Source organism: Scyliorhinus torazame, chromosome 5 (genome assembly GCF_047496885.1).
Source record: "Scyliorhinus torazame isolate Kashiwa2021f chromosome 5, sScyTor2.1, whole genome shotgun sequence".
In the NCBI taxonomy this organism is placed as follows: domain Eukaryota; kingdom Metazoa; phylum Chordata; class Chondrichthyes; order Carcharhiniformes; family Scyliorhinidae; genus Scyliorhinus; species Scyliorhinus torazame.
The window spans coordinates 71,378,916-71,402,699 of record NC_092711.1 but is presented as its reverse complement, the minus strand read 5'-3'; the positions used below and the strand labels follow the sequence as shown (position 1 = coordinate 71,402,699).

Genomic DNA, 23,784 nt, shown 5'->3' with positions numbered 1-23,784 from the left:
ATAAAGCCCCCTTCCCAGCCACTCCGCTGTCTCTGCCCCCACACCTCGCGACCCCGTGACTCAGTTCATCGGATCATTTTTCCCCTCGCCGCCCAAGTCCAGGCACGTACCGCACTGCGCATGCCCCATTCAGAGGCCGCACTGCGCATGCTCTCGTCAGAGACTGCACTGCGCATTCTCCACTTACAGCTTGGTGGTGCGCCTGCGCAGGAAGCTCCTGCGGGCTGAATAGGACAGTCTTCCACGCGGAGAATGCTGGGTCTTTATCCAACCATTAAAATGCAATATTGATCAATCGAATTTGTTGCTTTGTGATCCGATTTCAATTGGAGCCACGTGCCAAGATGTCACATTATTAAATTAATTGATACAGAAACCAAAGTGCATATGAAGTATCTGAATGATACTAAATGGGCGGCACGGTGACATAGTGGCTAGCACTGCTGCTTCACAGTGCCAGAGACCCGGGTTCAATTCCGGCCTCGGATAACTGTGGGAAGATTGCAGTTTCTCCCCGTGTCTGTGTGGATTTCCTCCCACAGTCCGAAGATGTGCAGGTTAGGTGGATTGGCCGCGATATATTGGTGTACAAAAGATTAGGTGGGTCATCGGGATAGGGTGAAGGCATGGGATTAACTGGGGTGCTCTTTCCAAGGGCTGGTGCAGGCTCGAATGGCCTCCTGCTGCACTGTAGATTCTACGATTCTTCCTCCAGTGTGACTGAGCTGTTATGTCAGCAAATAGGATGACCGAGTTAATTCATTTCCACATTCGCCTGGAGGCACATTCACCTTGGACCCAAGATGGCGCCGGAGCGTGGCGACTCTCTGTGAGCTCTACCAAATAGATCCCCTTTTTACATCTCTTATAATCGTACTAATCTTTTAAAACTAATTGAACACGAACATTAACACTAACCTTTACTCCTGTATGCTTCACCTGATGCCGGTGTCTATGTATTTACATTGTGGATCTTGTGTTGCCCTTTTATGTATTTTCTTTCTATTTTCTTTTCTTTAATGTACTAAATGATCGGTTTGAGCTGCTCTTAGAAAAATACTTTTCACTGTTCCTCAGTACACGTGACAATAAACAAATCCAAATCCAAAGAATTTTGTGGTGGGATTTTACACCTGTGATTGAAGCTCAGTCAGTGAATTTAAACCCTTCTACTAATGAGTTCCACATTCTTAGCACTGTTCAGTCTAAGAAAAGCCAAAAAATACTACAGATGATGGAAATCTGAATTAACAATAAAAATAATAATCTAATAATAATCTTTATTAGAGTCACAAGTAGGCTTACATTAACACTGCAATGAAGTTACTGTGAAAAGCCCCGAGTCGCCACATTCCGGCGCCTGTTTGGAAACACTGGGGGAGAATTTAGAATGTCCAATTTACCTAACAAGCACGTCCTTCAGGATATGTGGGAGGAAACTGGAGCACTCGGAGGAAACTCACGCAGATACGGGGAGAACGAGCAGACTCCGCACAGACAGTGACCCAAGCCAGAATCGAAATACTCACAGATCTGGTAGTGTCTGTGGAGAGAGTGACATGGTTTACATTTCATGTCTAAGATCTTTCATCAGAACTACACTGCATCAGCACAGATCTGAAAGGTCAACTGTTTCTCAATCCCCAGATGTTGCCAGATATGCTGGGTATTTCTAGTATTTTCTATTTTAATGTCTAGTGGGCTAAACAGCTGGCTTGTGATGCAGAGCGAGGCCAGCAGCGCGTGTTCAATTCCCGTACCGGCCTCCCCGAACAGGCGCCGGAATGTGGCGACTAGGGGCTTTTCACAGTAACTTCATTGAAGCCTACTTGTGACACTAAGCAATTATTATTATTAGTTAAAGAGAATTGCTCCTTAGATGCATTACTAAGTTATATTTATTTTTATCCTTATACAAGTGACAACATCTTCCAGTTGTCTACCCTGTAAAACACTTCTATACGGTTATATTGCTCAATCATTCACTTTTCCAAAGGAAATGTCCCTAGCCTGCTCAATCTATCATGATGGGTATAACCTGTCAGTATAGAATTGCTCCAGTAAAACTTTCTTGCATCCTTTCTAGTGCTTCTAAATACACTTTATAATAAGGAGATCTGAGCTAATTAGAGCAGCAAACTCGCCATTGTCCCCAAACGCCTGCAAGTTGTAGTGCTTAAGTTTTTCCCCCCATTAGCTGAATATAAGATGGAATGAGCAGGTTCAACAAGCCGATCTCTAACATTATGGGGCATCTACAATGGTGTGTCCTTTCCCTACAGTGAAACAGTGGGATGTTTTACTCATAATCTGTCAATTATGACATGAAAAATTGCGTTTCTGAGAACAACAGGTTTTCAATGAAGTGGCTCGAGGTCAGATTATGTTTTAAACATATTTTCTGAGCAGTGATAGGCTGTACTTGTAATTTATGTGTACTTTTACTTACAGTTCAGTCCAGCTTGCTCAGATTTCATGCTCTCATAATTGTCCTTCACGTTCATAAATTCCCAAGTTCATAATACGAGCCTTGGACGCACTCTTCTCTCCCTCAAACTGAATGTAAAATTCGAACATGTATGATCGTGTCCACCTAGGGCTGCCTTCACCATGAAGTTACTAATTAATCCCATCTCATTGCACAATACCAAGTCTAGTACCTCCCTTTGGGTGGTTCCAGAAATCAGAACACACAGAGCAGCAAAAGATGTTTGTAGTTGGACTCGGCACACAAAGTAAGTTTGTTCAGTCAACAACTTAATATAATGGGTTTACAGATGACAATTAACATAGTAACTCTGTCAAAAATGTTGAATACTAATAGAGCAAAATACTGCGGCTGCTGAAATCTGAAATAAACACACATGTCCATCCGAGGCCAGCTGCAATGCTCCAGTGATGCCCAATGTAAACTGGAAGGACAGCAACTCTTCTTCCTGTTAGACACTTTACAGCCTCCCCCATCTGCCCTTCGCTGTTCAGTTGCTTCCATTTCATATTCGGCTGTCTCACCATTTTTCCACCGTTAATACTCTTCATTCCTTAATGACCCCTTTGTCTTATGTCCATGACAAATTTGTCCATGCGGCACGGTGACACAGAGGTTAGCACTGTTGCCTCACAGCACCTGGGACCCAGGTTCAATTTGGCCTTGGGAGTTTGCACATTCTCCCTGTGCCTGCATGGTTTTTCTCCGGTTTCTTCTCACAGTCTAAGGATGTACAGGTTTGGTGGATTGGCTGTGCTAAATTGCCTCTTAGTGTCCAAAGGTGTGCAGGTTAGGTGGCGTTACGGGGATTGGGTGTGATAGTGGGCCTCGGTAGGGAGTGGGAGCTCTTTCAGAGGATCGGTGCAGCCTTGATGAGCCGAATGGCCTCCATCTGCACTGTAGGGATTCCATATCTGTTGGTGGATTGGCCATGCTAAATTGCCCCAGGGTGTCCAAAGATGTGCAGGTTAGGTTTAGTTACGGGGTTTCAGGGATAGGGCGGGAGCCTGGTTAGGGTGCTCTTTCAAAGGATCAGTGCAGACTCAATGGGCTGAATGGCCTCATTATGCATTGTAGGTATTCTATTCTATTCTTGTCTATTCTACCTGGTCTTCTATTCTGCCCACCTCCTGTGCCACTTTCCAACTATATAATCCATCTATCTGTCCATTCCTACCCTACCCTCCTATACTGCTGTGAATGATCATTTAAATGAGTGTACTGCTCAACTCTGTTTCTCTCCACAGATGTTGGCAGACCAGCTAAATCTATCCAGCAATATCTGATTTCATGCTAACAGTAATGTTGCTCATAAAGACAGATGCCAGCAATACGGTAATTGAAGCAGAGGAAATGGCAGAGATGGTTACAAATCACTTGTTCTCGGTCTTCCTGTGGAGGCAAAGCAGAAAGAGAGATGAGGAAAGGAGGTTCTGTGCGGATCTGCTGACAACCGCCTTTCTTTTTCACTGACGGGATTTGACCAACGGAATTGTTCACATCTTGTTCAAGGAAGGATCAAATAAAATTGGCACTTCCATTTCAAATCTGTTGTGAAGTAACATTCTCTCATTTGATTTGAAAGCTGACTGTTGTGAAGCTGCAACCGAGCACACTGGGCTTTGTGCCGCACTTTCTGTGGTGTCCTGGTCATCACATTCGCCGATTGAAAACCGGACAGAAACATTCTCAAATCTTTCACATTAACCGTGAGACAAGTTAGAATGATTTAAGTTTGTTGCTGGATGTTATCGGGATCTCGGGTGCTGCAGCCAATTCTATTTACTTTTACCCCGGCCTCAAAATGCATTCAGCAACATCAGAAATGCTGAATTGTCCTGAAGCAATGAGATGGCAAATATGTCCGCATTTTGACAAAGTTCACATATTAGCGGTTTGTCAGTCCACAACAAAATTGAATTGGTTTACAGCTTTAATTATCATCTGAAACATGCGCATAAAGACAGTTGCAAGCGATTCTGTGACTGAATTAGAGGAAATGGCAGAGATTTAATAGAGCCATCTTTTAAAATATCTATCTTCACGATAACGAAATAGGAAAAAACACTCGGGGACTCGGTACAGATCCTGTGGCATCCCTCTTTCTTCAACACGAACGGGATGAAGGCGCCAGAATGTTTCACACACACAACAAAAAGGAATCAAATATAATGAAAATATCATTCTCAAATCTCTACCTGTAAAACTATCCCATTTCATTTCAATGCTGACTGTGCTCAATCCCAAATGAGCACAATGAAGAAGATTGCTTATTATCACAAGCAGGCTTCAATGAAGTTACTGTGAAAAGTCCCTAGTCACCACATTTCAGCGCCTGTTCGGGGAGGCTGATATGGGAATCGAACCATGCTGCTGGCCTGCCTTGGTCTGCTTTAAAAGCCAGCGATTTAGCCCAGTGTGCTAACCAGCCCCAATAGGGTTTGCATTTCCCAGTGCTCGAAACTTTGTCACAATGAAGCTCAGAGAATTGTGCTGGGTCTCAGGATTACTCACAGTAACAATACCACTACACCATCACCTCCCCAGTCAAGCGCTTTGCAGAGCTCGTCCGGGATATGAACACGGGACCTCTTGCATTTTGGAAACCCCTAAGCGCAAATCATACCCCACGGTTTCCATGGTATCTTCATGGAGTGAGTGTCTTTGTGAGTTTCCTCTTTAGACAATCAAGTGAAGCTTCGTCCTCACACAGAACACGTGTATGGTTTCTCCCCTTAGTGAATAGTGTGTTTTTCACGCTGTAACTGGTTAAAGCTCTTTCCACAGTCAGTTCACTGGAACACTCTCACTAGGGTGTGTGTGTGTCTCGGTGCTTTTCCAGTCACACTGATGTTTGAAATATTTTCCCACAAACATTTTGATTCCACATTCATAGTCTGAGGATATTCTGGTCTTGATCAATTGAGTGACACTGTCAGATCTTAATGTGATATTTGGTTTCTGTTTCATGTCTGAAAACGCTTTCCTAATGCCATGTAAACGGAGTTTACAAAGGTCACATTATCAGCACAGGATAGAAATTCAGAACAGTTATTTCCAGTTTTGGGGAAACATATTTTTCTCTCTTCTGTCCCCAAAGCTGTAAATCCCCGTCCCACACACTCTTCCTCCTCCCTGGGACTGAAATCCAAATAAAGTATGAGATCATTATTTCTGTACCTGTTACCAAATTTATATAATTAGAGGTAAGAATATGCTTTATAAGTCACTTCATCCATGACTTGTGACGGACATTAATCTGAATCACCCTGACTGAGCAGACAGAATAACAGATGTTAACCTTGTGTCCAGAACTGACTTGTGTGGAGATTTGATGAGCAATCGCAAAGGTTGTTTCTCCAAATCTTCCAGGGTTTCCTTTGTTCTTCCTCTCCCTCTCGAACTAAGTTATACCGGATATCAGACTTAGGGCCCATTCTGGTTCTCTTGCTGCTGACTAAATAACTTCAATCAAATATGGAGAAGACTCAATCCACTGTTCAGTCCCTGCTCCAATCTCCATTCCTTTTTTTAAAAAAAATATATTTTATTCAAAATTTTGTGGCCAAATATAACAGTACATAGTTTTTCTTTTGAACAACAACAAAGCAATATAAATAACCGTGGCCAATTTTAAACAAATAAATAAATAATATATAAACAAAAACAAAACTGACTGGCAACTGCCTTGTCAAAAATAGTTACTCTCCAAAGATACAATCCAACAATCCTATATACATTACCTATAACAAGTGTCTATACATATAGAATGACATCCCTGAGAGTCCGTCCGGTTCCTTCCACCCCCTCCCCCCTGGGTTGCTGCTGTTGTCTTCTTCTTTTCCATTCCCTCTATCTTTCTGTGAGGTAGTCGACGAACGGTTGCCACCGCCTGGTGAACCCTTGAGCCGAACCCCTTAATACGAACTTGATCCGTTCTAACTTTATAAACCCTGCCATGTCGTTTATCCAGGTCTCCACACCCGGGGGTTTGGCTTCCTTCCACATTAACAATATCCTGCGCCGGGCTACTAGGGACGCAAAGGCCAAAACATCAGCCTCTCTCGCCTCCTGCACTCCCGGCTATTCTGCAACCCCGAATATAGCCAACCCCCAGCTTGGTTCGACCCGGACCCCCACCACCTTCGAAAGCACCTTTGCCACCCTCACCCAGAACCCTATCCGCCACTATGGTCTTTGCCTCAAACATTACCCGCTTCCCCACGAATATAGCCACCCCCCTGTTTTTTGCGTCTAGCCCCGAATGAAACACCTGCCCCACCCATCCTTTGCGAAGTCTGACCTGGTCTATCAGTTTCAGATGCGTCTCCTGCAGCATAACCACATCTGCCTTAAGTTTTTTTAGGTGTGCGAGTACCCGTGCCCTCTTAATCGGCCCGTTCAGCCCTCTCACATTCCACGTGATCAGCCGGGTTGGGGGGCTCTTTACCACCCCCCCCCTTGTCGACTAGCCATCTCCTTTTTCCATCCAGCTCCTCTCCCGGTTCCCACGTAGCCGTATCTCCCACCAACGGCACCCTCCCGCCCCGACCACCCCACCCCATACCAGCTCCCCCTTCTCCCCAGCAGCAGCAACCCAGTTAACCCCCCCCCCGCTAGATCCCTTTCTAGCGTAATTGCACCCCCCCATGTTGCTCCCAGAATTCAGCAAACTCTGGCCGACCTCGGCTTCCCCCCGTGACCTCGGCCCCCACTGTGCGAGGCCCCCTCCTTCCTGCTTCCCTGTTCCCGCCATGATTACCATAGCGCGGGAACAAAGCCAGCGCTTCCCATTTGGCCCCGCCCCCAATGGCCGGCGCCCCCAGCTCCCCATCCTCCCTCCCCCCCTCCCCCACGACATGGGGAAGAGAGAAAAGTTACAGGAAAATCATCTCTTCCCCCATTTCCCCCCCCCCCTTCACCCCACCACTTTGTCCCAAACGTTCTTTTTCTAGCCTGCTTATTCCAGTTTCTCCTCGACAATAAATGTCCACGCCTCTTCTGCCGTTTCAAAGTAGTGGTGTTTCCCTTGATATGTGACCCACAGTCTTGCCGGCTGCAGCATTCCAAATTTAACCTTCCTTTTGTGCAGCACCGCCTTGGCCCAATTAAAGCTTGCCCTCCTTCCCGCCACCTCCGCACTCCAATCTTGATATACGCGGATCACCGCGTTCTCCCACCTACTGCTCCGGGTTTTCTTTGCCCATCTGAGGACCATCTCTCTGTCCTTATATCGGAGAAATCTCACCACTATGGCTCGAGGAATTTCTCCAGCCCTCGGTCTTCGCGCCATAACTCGATAAGCTCCCTCCACCTCCAACGGGCCCGTCGGGGCCTCCGATCCCATTAACGAGTGAAGCCTCGTGCTCACATATGCCCCGACGTCCGCCCCTTCTGCACCTTCGGGAAGACCAAGAATCCTTAAATTCTTCCTCCTCGCATTATTCTCCAGCACCTCCAGCCTTTCCACACACCTTTTGTGTTGTGCCTCGTGCATCTCTGTCTTCACCACCAGGCCCTGTATTTCGTCCTCATTCTCAGCAGCCTTTGCCTTCACGACCCGAAGCTCCTGCTCCTGGGTCTTTTGCTCCTCCTTTAGCCCTTCAATCGCCTGTAATATCGGGGCCAACAGCTCCTTCTTCATCTCCTTTTTAAGTTCTTCCACGCAGCGCCGCAGGAACTCTTGTTGGTCAGGGCCCCATATTAAACTGCCACCTTCCGACGCCATCTTGCTTTGTGCTTGCCTTCCTGGCCGCTGCTCTAGAGGATCCACCGCAATCCGGCCACTTTCCTCTCCTTTTTCCATCCGTGTCCAGGGGGGATTCCCTTCTGGTTTACCGCACTGTTTTTAGCCGTTAAAATTGCCGTTGGGGCTCCTATTAAGAGCCCAAAAGTCCGTTCCACCGGGAGCTGCCGAAACGTGCGACTTAGCTGGTCATCGCCGCACCCGGAAGTCCAATCTCCATTCCTGACATACCGACTCTATCCCTCTCCCTGGCAACAGTCTGAGACTTCGCCAGTCTCTTTGTAAACTTGGTTTCATACTTGATCCAATATGAGCTTCTGACCTCATAGAATTTACAGTGCAGAAGGAGGCCATTCCGCCCATCGAGTCTGCACTGGCCCTTGGAAAGAGCTCCCGAGCTAAGCCCACACCTCCAGCTTTACCCGTAACCACCCCCCCCAACCTTTTTAGATACTAAGGCAATTTACCATCGTTACCCCCCGATTCGACAATTTCATCACACACCTGGCTGCTCTCCCACATTCTACCTCTGTAAACTTAAAGCCATCCAAAAGTCTGCTACCCATGTCTTAATTCACAGCAAGTTCCTTTCCCCTATGAACCCTGTGCTCCGAGACTTGCATTCGCTCCCAGTCAATTCTCACCCTTGTTTTCAAATCCCTCCATGGCCTCGTCTCTCCCGGTGTCTGTCATCTCCTCCAGCCCCACAACCCCCTGAGATGTCTGTACAGCTCTGATCCTGGACTCTTGTACACCCCCGATTCTAATTACTTCGCCATGGTTTTAAGTTCCTTCTGCCCCAAGCACTGAATTCCCTCCCTAAACCTCCCCGTCTCCACCTCACTTACCTCCTTTCAGACTCTTTAAAACTCATCTCTTTGTCCACGTTTTTGGTCAATTGTCCTGATATCTCCTTTTGTGTCTGGGTGTCTCACTTTGTTTTATAATGTTGCTGTGAAGTTGACTGGGATGATTTCTGATGTTAAAGGTGTTATATAAATAGAAGTTGTTGTTGTTGACTGTAACCCTGACCTCCTGTTTTACATCCCATTGGTTTCACAACAAACTCTATCTCTGATGTTTTGCCCCCTGCGGGTTTGCAGCCTCTATAAAGCCGGCGGCCGTTAACTCAGGCCTGTCACCGGGAGCAGGCCGCAGTTGTCCCCCGGCTCGATGCAAACCCGGGCCCGGAAACGTCTTATTGGTGTTTGGAGCCTTCACCGGGTTTCAGTGAAACCTCCCGGCCGAGTCCAGCATCGGCACTGCGCATGCTCCAGCTCACCAGGCCCTGGGAATGATTGACGGCAGCTATGGTCCAATAGGAAGAGAGGGGCGTAACTGGGAAACCGAGCGGAGCGGCTGGTCCTTCAACCAATCGGAGTGAATGAGGGGCGGGGCTGAGCCCCGGCCTCCCCCGTGAATTGGAGCATGCGCAGTGCCGATGGTAGCTCAGGATTCAGGCGGTCGGGTCGAAATTGTTCCCTGGTCAGATCCCGCTCGGTGAGTTATGTGGGATGGATAGAGCCGGTTGAGGGGTCGGGAGGCTTCATAAACAATCCGTGTAGGCCCTCAGCCCCGAATACGAAGCTCGAATACGGCAGTTGAACCGGCGAACGCTGCTCGGGCTTCTCCCCGAGACAGGCCCAAGTGGACGAAGTACGCGGCGGAGCGCATGCGTAGTGAGCGAGAGCGACGGCTTTGTTCCGCCTCCCATTCACCCTGATTGGTTGGAGGACCAGCCGCTCTCGGTCAGTCCTCCGGACCCGTCCTCTGAACTGGAGCAAACCCTTCAGAATCATCCTGCAGATAGAAGTCTTGCAACACCAGGTTAAAGTGCAACAGGTTTGTTTCAAATCACTAGCTTTCGGAGCACTGCTCCTTCCTCAGGTGAATGAAGATGTAGGTTCTAGAAATATATATGTGGACAAAGATCCAAGACCAGGCTTTGAATGCGAGCATTTGCAACTAATTAAGTCTTTCCAGAGACAGGGGTGCGAGCATTTGCAGGTAATTAAGCCTTTAGAGATCCAGAGACAGGGGCATATCCTAGTTTGCGGACTATTAGAACAAATGTACATTTCTATAAAACCTTGTACTGCCACTGGACCTTCTGAAGTCTTTGAAAGCCAGTGGAGTACTTTTGAAACATATTCACTGTTGTGATGTAAGAAGCTGTAAGTACGCATGTGTAATCGCATTTAGTTTTAAAACTGTTATTTTCAAAGTGTATTCACTGTGATTAGTAACAAGGACAAGGAAGCCCTTTTATACCTTGAACATGTGCCTCCTGTAGCCATTTCACCTTCTGTACCTTTTCTATATTAACTATGTATTGATTTCAGAGCAAAAAACAATAATTACATTAATGATTATTCTGTAGTGAACATTGATTATCATTAGTGAATTGGTGTATTAGGTAATTATGTTGTAAAAACTAGATCTTTATTTTAAAAAATAACACTTTCAATCAAAATGTTTCCAGAAACTGCAGGGCTTTCAGAATTTGTTTGAAAAAATAAATTACTTTGTAATTTTGAGAAGTTACTAGACATTGTGGGCTGGGCAGTGGTGTAATGGTATTATTTATTGGGCTAGTAATCCAGAGACCCAGATTAATGCTCTGGGGATCTGGGATCGAATCTGGCCATGACAGATATTCACATTGAATAAAAGTCTCAAATTAAAAGTCTAATGATGAGATTGTGGATTGTTGTAAAAACCCGTCTGGTTCACTCATGTCCTTTGGGAATCTGCTCTCCTTATGTGGCCTGGCCTACATGTGACTCCAGATCCACAGCAATGTTGTGATTGATTTGTAAGTGCCCTCTGGAATAGCCTCACAAGACACACAGTTCAAGGGCAATTGGAATGAGAAGTAAATGCTGGCCCAGCCAGTGACCCCCACCTCCCGTGAATGAATAATTTTTAAGAAGGCTCAGTGAGGTACAGTGAAAAGTATTGTTTTTTTTAATATAAATTTTGAGTACCCGATTATGATGGGGCAATTTAACATGGCCAATCCGCTAAACCTGCACAACTTTGCGTTGTGGGGGTGAAACTCACGCAGGCACGGGGAGAATGTGCAAACGCCACATGGAGTTTGGAGACAGTGACCCAGGGACGGGATTCCAACACGGGTCCTCAGCGCCGTCGTCTCAGTGCTAACCACTGCACCACATGCCATTCTGAAAAGTATTGTTCTGCGAGCAGTCCAGACAGATTGTTCCATACATGAAAAAATCTAGGACATAGGATAAATAAACAATGAAAATACATAGAGACAGACACCGGGTGAAGCATACCGAGTTTAGTACTACTCAGTGTTACCAGTGTATCTGGTATTAACCAAATGTATTCATTAAAATTTACTGTATTAATTAGCTGTATGTCTGTCCAGATGATTAAATAAGTAGTGATCATTAATTGAGTTATAATTAATGAAACAATTTTTTTTTAAATTCAATGGACGTGGGCGTCGCAGGCTGTGCCAGCATTTATTACCCATCCCTCATTGCCCTTGAGGGCTGGTTAGAGTCAACCACATTGCTTATGGGTCTGGAGTCACATGTCGGCCAGACTGGGTAAGGACGGCAGATTTCCCTCCCTAAAGGACATCAGTGAACCAGCTGGTTTCATAGACTTTTAATTCCAGATATTATATTGAGTTTAAATTCCATCACCTGCGGTAGTAGGATTCGAACCCAGTTTACACAGTCAGTTCACTCAACTCGCTCACTCGGCTGTGTGTTGTGTGGGTCTTGGTGCTTTTCCAGTCACACTGATGTTTGAAATCTTTTCTCACTCAGAACAGAGAAACATTTCTCCTTCCACATTCAAAGGATGATATTCAGATCCTGGTGAATCAACTGATTTCTGTCTGATCTTAATGCAATATTTAGTCTGAATTTCCCGAATACAAATCTTCTATTGTCCCGGAAAAAGAGTTTACAAAACTACGTCACTGAGGACCCGGATTCGAATACCAGCCCTGGGTCACTGTCTGTGTGGAGTTTGCACATTAGATCATAGAATTTACAGTGCAGAAGTAGGCCATTTGGCCCATCGAGTCTGCACCGGCTCTTGGAAAGAGCACCCTACCTAAGGTCAACATCTCCACCCTATCCCCATAACCCAGTAATCCCACCCAACACTACGGGCAATTTTGGACACGAAGGGCAACTTATCATGGCCAATCCACCTAACCTGCACATCTTTGGACTGTGGGAGGAAACTGGAGCACCCGGAGGAAACCCACGCACACACGGGGAGGATGTGCAGACTCCGCACAGACAGTGACCCAAGCCGGAATCGAACCTGGGACCCTGGAGCTGTGAAGCAATTGTGCTATCCACAATGCTACCATGCTGCCCGTGTTTGCGTGGGTTTCGCCCCCACAACCAAAAGATGTGAGGGGTAGGTGGATTGGCCACGCTAAATTGCCCCTTAATTGGGAAAAATGAATTGAGTACTCTAAATTTATTTTTAAAAAAGAAATGTGATTATGATGCCCCCAGAAGTTGGGACGTGGAGGTAGTGGTCGCAATGGACGCAGAGAAGGCTCTTGATCGGGTGGAATGGGAATATCTGTGGGAGGTACTGGGGCGGTTTGGATTTGGGCGGGACTTTATTGACCAGGTCAGGCTGTTGTATCAGGCTCCTGTTGCGAGCGTACGAATGAATAGATCAACATCGAACTATTTCCGGCTGCATCGGGGGACGAGACAGGGATGCCCCCTCTCCCCGCTGCTGTTCGGGTTAGCCATAGAGCCGCTGGCAATTGGGCTGAGAGCCTCCAGAGGCTGGCCGGGTTGGAGTGGAACACAGAATCTCGCTTTACGCAGACAACCTGCTCCTGTATGTTCTGGCCCCCTAGAAGGAATGGAAGAAATTATGAGGATTCTGGGGGAATTTGTCCGGTTTTCGGCATATAAACTAAATATGGGGAAAAGTGAGATGTTTGCAGTCCAGGCAAGGGGAAGGAGAGGCGATTGGGGGAGCTGTCGTTCAGGATGGTAAGGGGATGCTTTCAATATTAATTTAAAGAGCAACTTGTAAACTTACTGTCAGTGAGTTCTCCCAGTGAGCCATAGAAGACACAGCCAGAGTGAGACAGAACCAAGAGTGAGTTTGGGAATTTGAATCTCGGTGGGAATTCGAAGCTGGGTGGGGAGGAGGTGCTTTTCATCCCTGGTAAGTAGCTGGTAAGTAGTGTTTCTGTTTTCTTTTTCTTTTCATTGGCATATATATATTTTTTTTTCTTTGTTGTTTAATTATTTATTTATTTTTTTGGAATTTGTAATTGTTGAAGTTAACAGAAGGTTGAAGACATGGCAGGAGATCTCAGACCCGTGTCATGCTCCTGGTGTGCTATGTGGGAGCTCAGGGACACGTCCACTGTCCCAGGCTCCTTCATGTGCAAGAAGTGTGTCCAGTTGCAGCTCCTGTTAGACCGCTTGACGGCTCTGGAGCTGCGGATGGACTCACTTTGGAGCATCCGCGATGCTGAGGACGTCGTGGATAGCACGTTTAGCGAGTTGGTCACACCACAGGTGAAAGGTACTGAGAGATAGAAAATGGGTGACCAAAAGACAGAGCAAGAGTAGGAAGGCAGTGCAGGTGTCCTCTGCGGTCATCTCCCTGCAAAACAGATATACCGCTTTGGATACTGTTGAGGGAGATGACTCACCAGGGGAAGGCAGCAGCAGCCAGGTTCATGGCACCGTGGCTGGCTCTGCTGCGCAGCTGGGCAGGAAGAAGAATGGCAGGGCTATAGTGATAGGGGACTCAATTGTAAGGGGAATAGACAGGCGGTTCTGCGGACACAATCGAGACTCCAGGATGGTGTGTTGCCTCCCTGGTTCAAGGGTCAAGGATGTCTCGGAGCGGCTGCGGGACATTCTGGGGAGGGGGGGGGGGGGCGGTGAACAGCCAGCTGTCGTGGTGCACGTAGGCTCCAACAGTATAGGTAAAACAACGGGACGAAGTCCTACAAGCTGAATTCAGGGAGTTCGGAGTTAAACTAAAAAGTAGGACCTCAAAGGTAATAATCTTAGGATTGCTACCAGTGCCACAAGCTAGTCAGAGTAGGAATGTCAGGATAGATAGGATGAATGCGTGGCTCGAGAGATGGTGCAAGAGGGAGGGATTCAAATTCCTGGGGCATTGGAACCGGTTCTGGGGGAGGTGGGACCAGTACAAACCGGATGGTCTGCACCTGGGCAGGACTGGAACCGATATCCTGGGGGGGGTTGCCAGAGCTGTTGAGGAGAGATTAAACTAATGTGTCGGGAATGGGAACCGATGCAGGAAGTTGGAAGGTAGTAAAGGCAGGGGCTGTTTAGCTCAGGGCTAAATCGCTGGCTTTGAAAGCAGACCAAGGCAGACCAGCAGCACTGTTCAATTCCCGTAACAGCCTCCCCGAACAGGCACCGGAATGTGGTGACTAGGGGCTTTTCACAGTAACTTCATTGAAGCCTACTTGTGACAATAAGCGATTTTCATTTCATTCATTTCATTTTCAAACAGGGACAGAAACAAAAGGCAGTAAGGGGACAGTAAGGGGGAAAGTGTAAGGCAGAGAAGCCACAGTCAAAAATCAAAAAGTGCGACAGTACAAGGTACAGTGACTGAGGGGAACACAGTGAGTAGGACCAGGAATACTAAAAGGAATAAAACGGGAAGTGAAAACATTAATGGCAAGCGACGCGGCAGGTTGTTACATGAAGATATGGGTTCAACGACAAGGAAAATTAGGAGAAAGGTTAAGAGGAAATATAACTGAGGAGAGATTACTGATCGAGGTGTTAAGATTCAGAACAGAGGTAAAAAAGCCAACATAAGTGTACTTTACCTGAATGCTCGTAGTTTTTGGAATAAGGTAAATGAGTTGATGGCACAAATCATCGTGAATGACTATGATTTAGTGACCATTAATGAAACATGGTTAAAGGATGGTCACGACTGGGAGTTAAATATCCAAGGGTATCAAACTATTTGGAAAGACAGAGTGGATGGTAAGGGAGGTGGTGTAGCTCTGTTATTTAAGGATGACATAGGTGCTATGGAGGATAAGGTTGAATCCATTTGGGTGGAAATCAGGAATAGTAAGGCGAAAAAGTAACTGATAGGAGTAGTCTATAGGCCACCAAATAGTAACATTATGGTGGGGCAGGCACTAAACAAAGAAATAACCAATGCATGTAGAAATGGTATAGCAGTTATCATGGGGGATTTTAATCTACATGTCGATTGGTTTAACCAGGTCGGTCAAGGCAGCCTTGAGGGGGAGTTTATAGAATGTATCTGCGATAGTTTCCCAGAACAGTATGTAATGGAACCTACGAGGGAACAAGCGGTCCTAGATCTGGTCCCGTGTAATGAGACAGGATTGATTAATGATCTCATAGTTAGGGATCCTCTCGGAAGGAGCAATCACAATATGGTGGAATTTAAAATACAGATGGAGGGTGAGAAGGTAAAATCAAGCACGAGTGTTTTGTGCTTAAACAAAGGAGATTACAATGGGATGACAGAAGAACTAGCTAAGGTTGACTGGGAGCAAAGACTTTATGGTGAAACAGTTGAGGAACAATGGAGAACCTCCCAAGCTATTTTTCACAGTGCTCAGCAAAGGTTTTACCAACAAAAAGGAAGGACGGTAGAAAGAGGGAAAATCGACCGTGGATATCTAAGGAAATAAGGGAGAGTATCAAATTGAAGGAAAAAGCATACAAAGTAGCAAAGATCAGTGGGAGACTAGAGGACTGGGAAATCTTTAGGGGGCAACAGAAAGCTACTAAAAAAAGCTATAAAGAAGAGTAAGATGGATTATGAGAGTAAACTTGCTCAATATAAAAACAGATAGTAAAGGTTTCTACAAATATATAAAACAAAAAAGAGTGGCAAAGGTAAATATTGGTCCTTTAGAGGATGAGAAGGGAGATTTAATAATGGGAGATGTGGAAATGGCTGAGGAACTGAACAGGTTTTTTGGGTTGGTCTTCACAGTGGAAGACACAAATAACATGCCAGTGACTGGTGGAAATGAGGCTATGACAGGTGAGGACCTTGAGAGGATTGTTATCACCAAGGAGGTAGTGATGGGCAAGCTAATGGGGCTAAAGGTAGACAAGTCTCCTGGCCCTGATGGAATGCACCCCAGAGTGCTAAAATAGATGGCTTGGGAAATTGCAAATGCACTAGTGATAATTTACCAAAATTCACTAGACTCTGGGGTGGTTCCGGCAGATGGAAATTAGCAAACGTGACACCACTGTTTAAAAAAAGAGGTAAGCAGAAAGCGGGTAATTATAGGCCAGTGAGCTTAACTTCGGTAGTAGGGAAGATGCTGGAATCTATCATCAAGGAAGAAATAGCAAGACATCTGGTTGGAAATTGTCCCTTTGGGCAGATGCAGCATGGGTTCATAAAGGGCAGGTCGTGCCTAACTAATTTAGTGGAATTTTTTGAGGACATTAACAGTGCGGTAGATAACGGGGAGCCAATGGATGTGGTATATCTGGATTTCCAGAAAGCCTTTGACAAGGTGCCACACAAAAGGTTGCTGCATAAGATAAAGATGCATGGCATTAAGGGGAAAGTAGTAGCATGGATAGAGGATTGGTTAATTAATAGAAATAAAGAGTGGGGATTAATGGGTGTTTCTCTGGTTGGCAATCAGTAGCTAGTGGTGTCCTTCAGGGATCAGTGTGGGGCCACAACTGTTCACAATTTACATAGATGATTTGGAGTTGGGGACCAAGGGCAATGTGTCCAAGTTTGCAGACGGCACATAAGATAAGTGGTGAAGCAAAAAGTGCAGAGGATACTGGAAGTCTGCAGAGTGATTTGGATAGGCTAAGTGAATGGGCTAGGGTCTGGCAGATGGAATACAATGTTGACAAATGTGAGGTTATCCATTTTGGTAGGAATAACAGCAAAAGGGATTATTATTTAAATAAAATATTAAAACATGCTGCTGTGCAGAGAGACCTGGGTGTGCTAGTGCATGAGTCGCAACAAGTTGGTTTACAGGTGCAACAGGTGATTAAGAAGTCAAATGGAATTTTGTCCTTCATTGCTAGAGGGTTGGAGTTTAAGACTAGGGAGGTTTTGCTGCAATTGTATAAGGTGTTAGTGAGGCCACACCTGGAGTATTGTGTTCAGTTTTGGTCTCCTTACTTGAGAAAGGATGTACTGGCACTGGAGGGTGTGCAGAGGAGATTCACTAGGTTAATCCCAGAGCTGAAGGGGTTGGATTACGAGGAGAGGTTGAGTAGACTGGGACTGTACTCGTTGGAATTTAGAAGGATGAGGGGGGATCTTATAGAAACATATAAAATTATGAAAGGACTAGATAGGATAGATGCGGGCAGGTTGTTTCCACTGGCGGGTGAAAGCAGAACCAGGGGGCATAGCCTCAAAATAAGTGGAAGTAGATTTAGGACTGAGTTTAGGAGGAACTTCTTCACCCAAAGGGTTGTGAATCTATGGAATTCCTTGCCCAGTGAAGCAGTAGAGGCTCCTTCACTAAATGTTTTTAAGATAAAGATAGATAGTTTTTTGAAGAATAGAGGGATTAAGGGTTGTGGTGTTCGGGCCGGAAAGTGGAGCTGAGTCCACAAAAGATCAGCCATGATCTCATTGAATGGTGAAGCAGGCTCAAGGGGCCAGATGGCCTACTCCTGCTTCTAGTTCTTGTGTTCTTATTAATATCTAGGCATCGAGGTGGCACGGGAATGGATTGGATTTGTTTATTGTAACATGTACCGAGGTACAGTGAAAAGCATTTTTCTGCGAGCAGCTCAACAGATCATTAAGTACATGAGAAGAAAAGGGAATAAAAGAAAATACGTAATAGCGCAGCACAACATATACAATGTAACTACATAAGCACTGGCATCGGATGAAGCATACAGGGTGTAGTGTTAATGAAGTCAGTCCATAAGAGGGTCATTTAGGAGTCTGGTGACAGTGGAGAAGAAACTGTTTTTGAGTCTGTTCGTGCGTGTTCTCAGACTTCTGTATCTCCTGCCCGATGGAAGAAGTTGGAAGAGTGAGTAAGCCGGGTGGGAGGGATCTTTGATTATACTGCCTGCTTTCCGCAGGCAGCGGGAGGTGTAGATGGAGTCAATGGATGTGAGGCAGGTTCGTATGATGGACTGGGCGGTGTTCACGACTCTCTGAAGTTTCTTGCGGTCCTGGGCCGAGCAGTTGCCATACCAGGCTGTGATGCAGCCCGATAGGATGCTTTCTATGGTGCATCTGTAAAAGTTGGTAAGAGTCAATGTGGACATGCCGAATTTCCTTAGTTTCCTGAGGATGTATAGGCGCTGTTGTGCTTTCTTGGTGGTAGCGTTGACGTGGGTGGACCAGGACAGATTTTTGGAGATGTGCACCCCTAGGAATTTGAAATTGCTAACCATCTCCACCTCAGCCCCGTTGATGCTGACAGGGGTGTGTACAGTACTTTGCTTCCTGAAGTCAATTACCAGCTCTTTAGTTTTGCTGGCATTGAGAGAGATTGTTGTAGCTACACCACTCCACTAGGTTCTCTATCTCCCTCCTGGATTCGGACTCATCGTTATTCGAGATCCGGCCCACTATGGTCGTATCGTCAGCAAACTTGTAGATGGAGTTGGAACCAGGTTTTGCCACGCAGTTGTGTGTGTACAGGGAGTAGAGTAGGGGGCTAAGTACGCACCCTTGCAGGGCGCCGGTGTTGAGGACTATTGTGGAGGAGAGTGAAAAAGTCAACTGTTTAGCAGTACGGGGAAGAGGCAAGTTTGTAGATGTTCTACAGTATTACAGACTGGCTCGTTGGATCTTATTCTGTCCCATCTTTCGTTCAGCTAACAGTAAAATGACTAAAACACTGCAACATACAGGCATTGGGGACAACGGCGAGTTTGCGGCTCAGATTAGTTAAAGTCTCCATATTGTAAAATGGATCTCGAAGGACTGGAGAAGATGCAGGAAAAGATATTTGAATTATGCCTGAACTGGCAGGTTATACCTGGCAAGAGGGATTGGACAGGGTGTAAACCTTTTCTCAGGAAAAGGGAATGAAGGATGACCTGATCCTGTAAGATTATGAAAAGGTTTGATATGATAGACAAGTGGAAAATGTTTCCACTGGATGAGAATAAATATGAGTTAGTCATTAATTAATCTAATGTGCAGTTCAGGAGCAGTTCAGATGGAGATCACTCACACACTTCACATGTGCAAAGGGATTTCCTCAGTTTTCCCACTTGTTAACACTCCAACTTTAAAAGCCCCAAACCATTTGATCCAATGTCAGCACATTGTTATTGGCGAGGGGCAGTTTAACTATTCGGTCCAGGGGGACACAAATCACTGTTCACCTGAACCTGCTCAGACTCCAACACGTTAACATCTCACTGTTCGTGTTTGGTCTGTTGTCAATCACACCCAGGACAGACCTGTGGTGGAGGGCCTGTCTATGTAGGTGCCCTATTAATTTATCTAATACATTTGATGCCTTGGCACAATGGTACCAATCCGAATCGGTTCGGTTCGCAAAGAATAATTTCTATCAGCAATGTCGATTTCAATGGCGGAGTTATTACCCATCATGCATTGCAGCTGGGAATGTGTTCAATCCACATTACAGAAGCTCCTCGCACATGCGCAGAGTCCAGCTATGACTGGAGCATGCGCCAATCGGGCTGTGACTCGTGCATGCGCAGTTCAGGTTGTTGCTGACGGTGCAGGAGCGGGGAAGAAGCAATCAAGCGACTTTCAGGAATGGAGCCGGTGGGTGGCCGGGGAGCGATAGAAGCTGCGGAGTGAGCCGGGAGGCTTCATAAATACCCCGTGGAGGCTTCAACTCCCGAGGAAAATGTTAACGGTCCCGTCTTAAACAGCATCAAACAGAGTGAGAGCTGAGCGGTGACAGGCCCGGGTTACCGGCCGCCATCTTTACAGAGGACAAGGAGCCGCAGGGCGCATGCGCTGCGAGTCTGGACCGGATGCCAACTCTCCCGGATTGACTGACTGGAGTCTCCAGCATTTCATTTTATTCATTTGTGGGAGTCACTGGCTGGGCCAACATTTATTGCCCATCCCTAATTTCCCTCAAACCGAGTGGCTTGCTCGGCCATCTCGGAGGGCATTTAAAGAGTCAACCACATTGCTGTGGTTTGGAATTGTGTCGGCCAGACCAGGTAAGGATGGCAGATTTTCTTTTCTGTTCATTCACGGGATGTGTGTGTCGCTGGCTGGGCCAGCATTCACTGCCCATCACTAATTGCCCTTGAACTGAGTGCATCTCAGAGAGCATTTTAAGATGGATTGACCATGATAAATTGCCCTTAGTGACCAAATAAGGTTAGGAGGGGTTATTGGGTTACGGGGAGAGGGTGGAGGTGAGGGCTTAAGTGGGTCAGTGCAGACTCGATGGGCCGAATGGCCTCCTTCTGCACTGTATGTTCTATGTGCCACCAGAAGCATTGTTTCATTATCAATATTACTATTTATGAAGCTCAAGATCGAATTTGCTTCACCAACTACTCTCTAAATATGTCTTGGAGATATACAAAATCCCTCTTCACCGCTTCCTCTTTCCTCCCAAAGAGGTCAGTTGGATTTTTATGACAATCCAGCAGTTTTCATGGTCACATTATCCTAGTGCCGGCCCCACAAATTACCAGATTCATTCAGCTCAATTTCACAACCTGCCTTTGTGTTTTTGGTGTTTTCTCTCACTCTCTATTTTCTGTTTTAAATCAGTTTCACAGGGTGTTCGAAGAGGAGGCTTCAAAGTCCGGATACTCAAACCAAGCATCACGTCAGGATCTGACAGAGTCCTCAATTTATCATATCCTGAATATCATCGTACTTTGAACATGGAAGGAAAAAGCATCGTTCACAGCGGGGAGAAACCGTACACGTGTTGTGTGTGTGGACGAGGTTTCAGTCAATCATCAGGCCTCACAAGCCACAAATGCAGTCACTCTGTGGAGAAACCGTGGAAATGTGGGGACTGTGGGAAAGGATTCACTTACCCATCCAATCTGGAAACTCATCGACGCAGTCACACTGGGGAGAGACCATTCACCTGCTCCAAGTGTGGGAAGGGATTCACTGAGTCATCTAATCTGTCCACACACCAGCGAGTTCACACTGGGGAGAGACCATTCACCTGCTCAGAATGTGGGGTGGCATTTACTATTTCAGCCAACCTGCTGAGACACCAGCGAGTTCACACGGGGATGAGGCCATTCACCTGCTCAGAATGTGGGAAGGGATTCAGTGATTCATCCACTCTGCAGAAGCACCAGCGAATTCACACTGGGGAGAGGCCATTTACCTGCTCAGAATGTGGGAAGGGATTTACTATTTCAACCCACCTCTTGTGTCACCAGCGAGTTCACACTGGGGAGAGGCCGTTTCAATGTCCAGACTGCGGGAAAGGCTATAAAAGCTCTGGGGAACTGATAAGCCATCAACGTGTTCACACTGACGAGAGACCCTTCAGGTGCTCTCGCTGCGGGACTGGGTTCAGTCGATCATCTAACCTCACTGTACATCAGCGAATTCACACCGGGGAGAGGCCATTCGCCTGTTCCTGGTGTGGGAAGGGATTCACTCAGCTATCCGCCCTGCAGCAGCACCAGCGAGTTCACACTGGGGAGAGACCGTTCACCTGCTCAGACTGTGGGAAGGGATTCAGTGATTCATCCACTCTGCAGAAGCACCAGCGAATTCACACTGGGGAGAGGCCATTTACCTGCTCAGAATGTGGGAAGGGATTTACTATTTCAACCCACCTCTTGCGTCACCAGCGAGTTCACACTGGGGAGAGGCCGTTTCAATGTCCAGACTGCGGGAAAGGCTATAAAAGCTCTGGGGAACTGATGAGCCATCAACGTGTTCACACTGACGAGAGACCCTTCAGGTGCTCTCGCTGCGGGACTGGGTTCCGTCGATCAGCTAACCTCACTGTACATCAGCGAATTCACACTGGGGAGAGGCCATTCGCCTGTTCCTGGTGTGGGAAGGGATTCACTCAGCTATCCACCCTGCAGAGGCACCAGCGAGTTCACACTGGGGAGAGACCATTCACCTGCTCCAAGTGTGGGAAGGGATTCACCACTTCATACCACCTGCTGAGACACCAACGAGGCCACAAGTAACCATAGTGATTGGATTTTGCTGTTCCTCACAATCAGGGCTGAACCGTGTTCATTTGGGTCTCTTTCTGCTGATAACAAACTCCAGCCCATTTACAGGGGCTAATATTCTGTGTAACAGTCAAATAAATTAAACTTGTGTTAAATACGCAGTGTGCTGAAACTTTTTAATATCTCTTACACAAGTTAGTTCCTTTTGAAGTACTCTCGCTCTCCCCTGTCTCTTCCATACTCACCTCCAACAAGAAGGCAGCACGGTCGCATTGTGGATAGCACAATTGCTTCACAGCTCCAGGGTCCCAGGTTCGATTCCGGCTTGGGTCACTGTCTGTGCGGAGTCTGCACATCCTCCCCATGTGTGCGTGGGTTTCCTCCGGGTGCTCCGGTTTCCTCCCACAGTCCAAAGATGTGCAGGTTAGGTGGATTGGCCATGCTAAATTGCCCTTAGTGTCCAAAATTGCCCTTAGTGTTGGGTGGGGTTACTGGGTTATGGGGATATGGTGAAGGTGTTGACCTTGGGTAGGGTGCTCTTTCCAAGAGCCGGTGCAGACTCGATGGGCCGAATGGCCTCCTGCACTGTAAATTCTATGATAAGAAGTGTGAGGAGCTTGTGGAGCTTCTTTGTGACTGAGATTGAGTAAATCCGATCAGCGGCCTCTGCTGCTTCCCTCCCTTCCACGAGCCCACGGACCAAATTGTCTCTAAATGTCATCCTTTCCCAAGCCCTGAACCCACATCTTTCTCTAGTTTCTCTCCCAGCTCCCCGCATGCTCTCTCAGAGCTCATCTTGTCCATGAGACCCAGCCTCTGCTCCATCGACCCTATTCCCACTGAGCCACTGATCAGCTAACTACCCTGTGTCCATGGATGTTGTCAACATTTCTCTCTCTTCAGGTACTGTCCCTCTGTCCTTCAAATCTGCCATCATCACCCCCTCAATAAAACAAACCCTTGACCCTGCCATCCTTACAAATTACTGCCCCATCTTCAACCTCCCTCTCCTCTCCAAACTCTTTGAACATGTTGTCACCTCCCAAATCCTTGCTTATCTTTCCCAGAACTCCCATGTCTGAATCCCTTCAAAGAACAAAGAAATGTACAGCACAGGAACAGGTCCTTCGGCCCTCCAAGCCCGTGCCGACCATACTGCCCGACTAAACTACAATCTTCTACACTTCCTGGGTCTGTATCCTTCTATTCCCATCCTATTCATATATTTGTCAAGATGCCCCTTAAATGTCCCTATCGTCCCTGCTTCCACTACCTCCTCCGGTAGTGAGTTCCAGGCACCTACTACCCTCTGCGTAAAAAACTTGCCTCGTACATCTACTCTAAACTTTGCCCCTCTCACCTTAAACCTATGCCCCCTAGTAATTGACCCCTCTACCCTGGGG

General features: G+C 46.7%; 2 protein-coding genes across 3 annotated transcripts in view; one reads left to right on the top strand and one right to left on the bottom strand.

Annotated features, from left to right (window-relative positions):
* Nucleotides 1-23,784, bottom strand: part of LOC140418371 (uncharacterized) — a 294,193-nt gene that overhangs the window by 229,368 nt on the left and 41,041 nt on the right. The gene's annotated exons all lie outside the window — the stretch shown is intronic.
* On the top strand, nt 9,632-22,536 carry LOC140418368 (uncharacterized). 2 transcript variants are annotated; one of them, XM_072501831.1, is made up of 2 exons: nt 9,632-9,734; nt 20,988-22,536. In XM_072501831.1, exon 2 carries the CDS (start codon nt 21,104-21,106, stop codon nt 22,391-22,393), a length of 1,290 nt encoding a protein of 429 aa, XP_072357932.1. In that variant the 5' UTR covers nt 9,632-9,734; nt 20,988-21,103; the 3' UTR covers nt 22,394-22,536. The 2 variants fall into 2 exon arrangements, with proteins under 2 accessions (XP_072357932.1, XP_072357933.1); XM_072501832.1 differs by lacking the exon at nt 9,632-9,734 and adding an exon at nt 9,743-10,076.